Genomic DNA, 6,528 nt, shown 5'->3' on the forward strand with positions numbered 1-6,528 from the left:
GCTCTCCCCTACCCTGGGGGTCTTCAAGAGGAGGTTAGATGGGTATCTAGCTGGGGTCATCTAGACCCAGAACTCTTTCCTGCTTATGCAGGGGGTTGGACTCGATGATCTATTGAGGTCCCTTCCGACCCTAACATCTATGAATCTATGAATCTAAGATTGTGCCCCACCTCTGTAAACATCTCTCTAGACTCACCTCCAACCCCTTGCTCTGCACAGATACAGGAAGGGGGAGGGAGGGGAGCACCCAAGCTGCCCCTCAGGGTGGTAGATAATCTTTCCTGGTCTCTTCTCCCCCTGCTGCAGATGATGAGAAGATCCTGGTGGAGCCAGCCTGTGGGGCAGCACTGAGTGCTGTCTACAGCAACGTGGTGCAGAGGCTACAGGCCGAAGGGAAGCTGGATGCCATGCTGAGCTCCCTTGTGATCATTGTGTGTGGTGGCAACAACATCAGCGTGACTGAGCTTCAGCACCTCAGAAAGAAGCTGAGCATCTAGAAGTTCAGTGTAGGCAGGGCTGTGGGTGCTTGGGGCAGAGCTTGGTTGTGCTGAAGTTTTATATGGGCCCTATTTTTAAGCATAATGATACTTTTAACAGTCACTGCACTGGGAATGCTATAGGACTGTAACTCATCACAACACCCTTCCCTCTGTGTCAGACAGCCTAAGGGCTCCAGATCTAGTACTTCAGGGCCTGGCTTCATGACTAGCTCGGAGGTCAGGAAGGAATGGCTCCCCCCTTCCCGCCACCCACTGACATAGGTCTGTGGTGCATTATGAGTGGTGGTGCATTCCTGTCAATGGCTGCCAGGGTAGCCCTGTTGTCCCAGGTGCCATGAAGACACATGGTGAAAGGTCATCTCTGTGTGCAAACTACATAGAAAAAGGCTGAGAGAGAATAAAGAAGCACAGAGAGGGGGAGCATTTTGCCCAGTCACACAGCAGCATCAGGAATAGAGCCCAGCTCTCCCGAGTCCTACCCAGTGTTGTGACCTCTAGGCCATGCAGTCTGATTGACATACCTTCTGCAGCACTGGGCATCCTCTGCTGTTAGACAGAAGTTCCTGGGGCCTGATGGCTCTAGCCCATATCTGATACAGCAGAAAGATGGGATACCAATATGGATCAGGTAGCAGGCTAGGGCGTTTGTATTGTCTCTGGGCAATGTGCCTTGGACTTGTGCAGCAGTATTGATTGTGTAGTTTTAAGAATAGGTTAGATAAGGACTTGTATGGGATGGTATAGATGGGAATGATCCTGCCTTAAGCAGAGGGTTGGACTAGATAACCACTGGAGGTCCCTTCCAACCTTACTTTTCTATGATTGATCAACCACTGGTGTATATTGAAGAGTGATAACAGGCACCTCCCTGCTTATTCTAGTGGGGTGATACCTGCCCTGATGAAAGCATATAATTAGTCTTTATGCCCTATTGATGGCACAGCCCATGCATTTTTAAGAGGTGCCTGGTGCTGTCAGACTGTAACCCTTCTAGTAGGCACTAGACAGCAGTGGCAAGGGACAGGTTCAGAATTAGGGTTTTTACACACATTTTTATCTTGGCTTGATCCCACACCTAGAAATCTGGAAAAATAAGTGATCACACTTCCTCACTCACAAGCAATGCTGAACTACAACAGGGGTTACTGAAGGGGGAAAATGGACAACCAACTAACATTAAGAGCACATGCCAACCAACTATTGACAGTTTGTCACAGTCAGCACTATCAGAGCTCTCTCCCAGTTCCACTCAGGGTGAACTCGGTAGCTAGTGGGGGTAGGAGAGCTGCTGGCCCCCATCTATCCAATGCCCTCTCAGGATGGCAGAGTTACCCCCTGCAGCAAAGAACTCTTTTGCACTACTGCAAAACAAATCTAAAGGAGCTGTACTACCTAACCCAGCCAATGGGGTTGCCACAGCTGTCTGGACACTTCTTTCATGGGTTTGGCATCGTACAGTCTTGCCAGCCTGGTCTCTTAGCCAAGGGCACAGACAACAAGCTGGTCAATCTGTCCGCATCTACCTTTTTCACTTATCACTCTAGTGCACACTGCGCAGAAAGGGGTTGGTGCGCTGGTGGTTTGAGGAGTGACTCTGATACCTTGTATCCAGGGCTTAGCACTCTGTAACACATCCACTTTTTGAATATCTATAATAATAATAAAAGGCTTATTCTGTCTGTCCAGAGCACTCTGATGTTGTTTGATGGCAGCCAATCACAATGCTTATGGAAACAACCAATCAGAGTGCTCTGGACAGACAGAATAAGCTTGTTTTTATTATAGATTCGGAGGCATTTCAAACAGATATGCAGGCAAGTCAGAGCTAAACTGAAGGCCCCCCCCCCCGACTTGGCTGGTATTGCCAAAGGGAAAAAAACCCAAAATGTTGAGGGGCCTAATCCTTTATTTTTTTCCCTCTGGAGCCTGCCTGCCTCTCCTGCGGCCAGGGAGTGAGCTGCTGGCGGACCATGAGCTGTAGGGGGCCAGGTGCTTCCCTCCACAGTGGTGGCAGCCCCCAAGACCACCCGGGCAAGGTGCCAGTGGGTGGGTGCTGTCCAGGGGGTGCCACCACCACAGAAGAAAGCACCCAGGTCCCCTGCAGTTCAAGGGCTGTGCAACCTACTGGCAGCTCACTCCCCAGCTACAGGAGATGCAGGCAGGCTCTGGGAAGAAAAAAAAAGATCAGGCCTCTTGCCACTTTTTCTTCCCTCGACAGAGCCTGCCCACACAAGCTACCACTAGGTCACGCAACCCAGGAGCTGCAGGGGAGCCCAGTGCTTCCCTCCATGACAGTGCTGTCCCCCAGGGCCACCTGGGCAGGGTGCTAGCTGCATGGGTGCAGCCCCAGCTCACAGGCAGCACCTGCCAGATGCAACAGTGCATGGGGATCTGGAAGCCTGGATGTACTCAGGAAAGCTCAGGCTTGGTAGGCTTCCAGCACCCCATGCACCGTTCCTGCTGCCTTCCTGCCTCCTGGGACCACCCAGGAATGGGCTGGCTGCCTCAGGAAGGTGGTAGAAGGGTGGCTGGGTGTGCTGGCAGCTGGAGAAGGTGGTGGGGATGGTGCACGGGGCGCTGGAAGCTCACCAAGCCCAAGCTTCCCCGAGCATGCCAGGCTTCCAGCGCCCCATGCACCATCCCCACCACCTTCTCCAGATAGGGCCCTTGTACACCTGAGGAATATTGCTGTAATTTGTTACACAGCAAACTAAAATAATTGGAAAGTGTTTTAGTTTGCTATGTAAAAAAGTCATTTAAATTTAAATAAGTCGCTGAACATGTACACTGCTATGAAATTTAATCATAACATGCTGCTGAATGTGTACACTGTTATGCAATTAAGTTGTTATACATAAAGGGCAATTAAACCACAAAAAGGGGCAATTTCCTCACATGCACAAGGGCCCTTAGTCATGTGTACAAGGGCCTTCTTATTCTATGACTATAAATAAGTCACAAGGTCAGACTTTTGGCAAAATATGTATTTATATTCCTAAGCCTGTGTTTACACGTGGACAGTTTTATGTAGCCTTTTTGAGGGTGAAAAGTTTTGATTCTGTTAAAGTATTTGGTCAAAGGATAACTAAAAATCCTGTATTTAAAGAAATACTTTTACAATAAAAATATAATCGCAAATGTTTTGTGGGTTTCAGCTAGTTGTAAAATATTTAACTTACGTCACTTTAGAAAAATCATATTTCTATAGTATTGTGGCCCCTACTTGTGACTCAGAAATGTGGTATGTGGTTCTTTTCAAAGAAATGCCTTCCTGCTGTTTTGAATGGCCTTTGGTTGTTGGATTTGAGCATTTCACAATCACTGATGTATTCTCACAACAGCCTGGGGGATCTGGAAGTCATGGGATCCTCATTTATAGAAAAAGAGCTGATGTACAGAGAGCAAGACTAAACCAGTTCCATAAAAGGATTTTGGTACCAAACCTCCCATTGATTTCTTTGAGAAATCCTGGAGAAAAGCATCAGATATCAACAGACTTGGCAATACTGCCCAAGTGTAGAAAACAAGACTCTCTCTGCCGTCTGAGGTGGGGTGAAATGCAAGACAGCAACCAACACACAGCATGTGCTGTGACAGCAGAATGTCAGACATCCTCCTGGTTTGATGCAGTTTGAGAATCAGCACGGATCTGTAAAGCAAGGTTTTAAAACCTCTACACCCTTTCTATGTATAATCCCTCTGACAATCACACTTTCTGCACCCCCAAGCAGAGGTAAGAATTTGGGGATGATGGATAATGTGGTTAAAACTATTGTCCATGTGCTTGAGCCTTGAGGTTAAGATGGAATTGACCCATCTTATTCTATGTTATGAGGTTGAGAATCAGTTCCAAGATGCTCCCAACCTTTCTTTTGAGGGATCCATGTAGAGTTTAATAGAATCATAAATCATAGAAAATTAGGGTTGGAAGGGACCTCGGGAGGCTATCTAGTCCAACCCCCTGCTCAAAGCAGGACCATCCCCTAACTAGATCATTCTAGCCAGGGGTTTGCCAAACCGGGCCTTAAAAACCTCCAAGGATAGAGATTCCATCACCTTTCTAGGTAACCCGTTCTAGTGCTTCACTACCCTCCTAGTGAGAGAGTTTTTCCTAATATCCAACCTAAATTTCCCTTGCTGCAATTTGAGACCATTCCTCCTTGTTCTGTCATCTGTCACCACTGAGAACAGTTCAGCTCCATCCTTTTTGTAACGCCCCTTCAAATAGTTAAAGACTGCTATCAAATTCCCCCCTCAGTCTTCTCTTCTGCAGATTGAATAAACCCAGTTCCTTCAGCCTTTCCTCATAAGTCATGTGCCCCAGCCCCTAGCCATTTAACCAGGATTCAATATCTTTCAGTGGATCAAAGACCAGCAGCACTGTTCAAGTCCTAAGATTGACTTACATATTCTAGCATCCAAACCCACCCACACCCTTATGAAGATGCCAGAGATGTGTTGTGTAAGTTGTACAGTTAGGTAGGAACTTGTGTTGGCTACAAATGTCCAACTCAGGATCCTTAAAATTCTGGTTTATTAGGCGGATTGAAACACTGTAATGAGATAAATCATAAACCTTGGGGCTGGTCCTTACACACACACACACACACACACACACACACACAGTAGCAAGCTACAAGGGTCAGGTATACCTATCCCACAGGTGCTGGAGTCTGTCGTTGAGGCTTCTTTCAGCGTGGTGTTATCTTCCAGAAGTGGGTCACCGACTGGTCCTTCTGACTGGACAGGTCGGGTGCTGGTCAAGTTGGAGGTCAAGAGGGCGCCACTGAGGGTCACTTTTCACTGCTTTTTATCTGTCCTTGGCAGACTTTGGTGACTCCCCAGTTTTCAGGTTTGCCTAATCCAGGGGTCATTGGCCCTCATGGGACTTCCCCCCTCGGTGGCTACTGGATGGCATCTGTCAGCCCCAGGGGTCCCCGGCATTGATTAACTCAGGCCAGGGCTTCTAGCCCTTGATCAGTGACGTTTAGAGATGTCCCGGTTGCTACATTGTCTTTTATTGAGTTCTTCCCTTGGTTGATCTGCAGTTTCCTTAGGTGCTAATTACTCCCTGCTACCGTGTTACACATTCAATCACTGATTCACTCACTCTTTCAGGGGCCAGCCTGATACAGGGAAGGGCAGTTTGATTTGAAATACATCTTTGGTTGCTGGGCAGACTGGCAGTCTGTAGCCCACCAGGGTGCCCAAGCCCCTCACCCAGGTATGTGATGCCAGTCACGTAGGCAGAGGGAGCAGGTTTTCCCCCTCCCTCAGGAATGTATCCAGCTCAGGTTACCTAAAGAGATAGGGTAAAGGTGTGTATCCTCTGCTGGGCCCATCCTAACCAAATTGTCACAGAGCAGAATTTTTGAGGAGAAACAGAGGTGGCCTTCTGCCACAACCACAACATCAAACACAAGCCCCTCTGTCTATAACAAAACTCCTACCTCAGCCTGTGTCAAAATGAGCTGCTAGCCATTAGCTTTCCTACCTGTCTTCAGACCTAGCACACTCCATTTAATTCTCAGTTACAGGCACCTCTGGAGAGCTCTTCCCTGATCAGCCTCCATGGGCACAGTGCCTTCCCTGCCTCTGGAGCTTCCTAATCTCTCTCCCAGAGCCCTGTGCCCTTCTGGTCAGGTGACTTCCTGGGATGCTGGCAGGTGCCTTCTAATTCATCTCATCAACTACTTTCTACGGCAGTGGTTCCCAAACTGTGGGTTGGGACCCCAAATGGGGTCACAGAAACAGCAGATGGGGTTGCAAGAAATAAAATCACTTTAATCCAGGAGTGGACAAAATATGGCCCATGGGCCGATTCATAGATCATTAGGGGCTGGAAGGGACCTTGTAGATCATCGGGTCCAGGTCCCCTGCACTAGGCAGGAAAAGACAGCTGGGGTTAAGTTATCCCAGCAAGGTGACTGTCCAGTCTCCTTTTGAAGATTTCCAGGGTAGGTGACTGCACCACCTCTGGAGGGAGTTTATTCCACAGGCTGGACACCCTGACTGTGAAGGAGTTTTT

The 6,528-nt window shown here is 48.3% G+C and overlaps 1 protein-coding gene across 2 annotated transcripts in view; it reads left to right on the plus strand.

The window, feature by feature from the left end:
* LOC102384829 (L-serine dehydratase/L-threonine deaminase) overlaps positions 1-2,551 on the plus strand; it is a 16,555-nt gene extending 14,004 nt beyond the window's left edge. For both annotated transcript variants that reach the window (XM_014526169.2, XM_025192784.1), the window contains one exon: positions 307-2,551. In XM_014526169.2, the coding sequence (XP_014381655.1) occupies positions 307-497 (191 nt within the window). In that variant the 3' untranslated portion in view covers positions 498-2,551. The remainder of the gene's footprint in view (positions 1-306) is intronic.
* The last annotated feature ends 3,977 nt before the right edge of the window (positions 2,552-6,528 follow it).

The sequence above is a fragment of the Alligator sinensis genome, unplaced genomic scaffold (genome assembly GCF_000455745.1).
Source record: "Alligator sinensis unplaced genomic scaffold, ASM45574v1 scaffold216_1, whole genome shotgun sequence".
Taxonomy (NCBI): domain Eukaryota; kingdom Metazoa; phylum Chordata; order Crocodylia; family Alligatoridae; genus Alligator; species Alligator sinensis.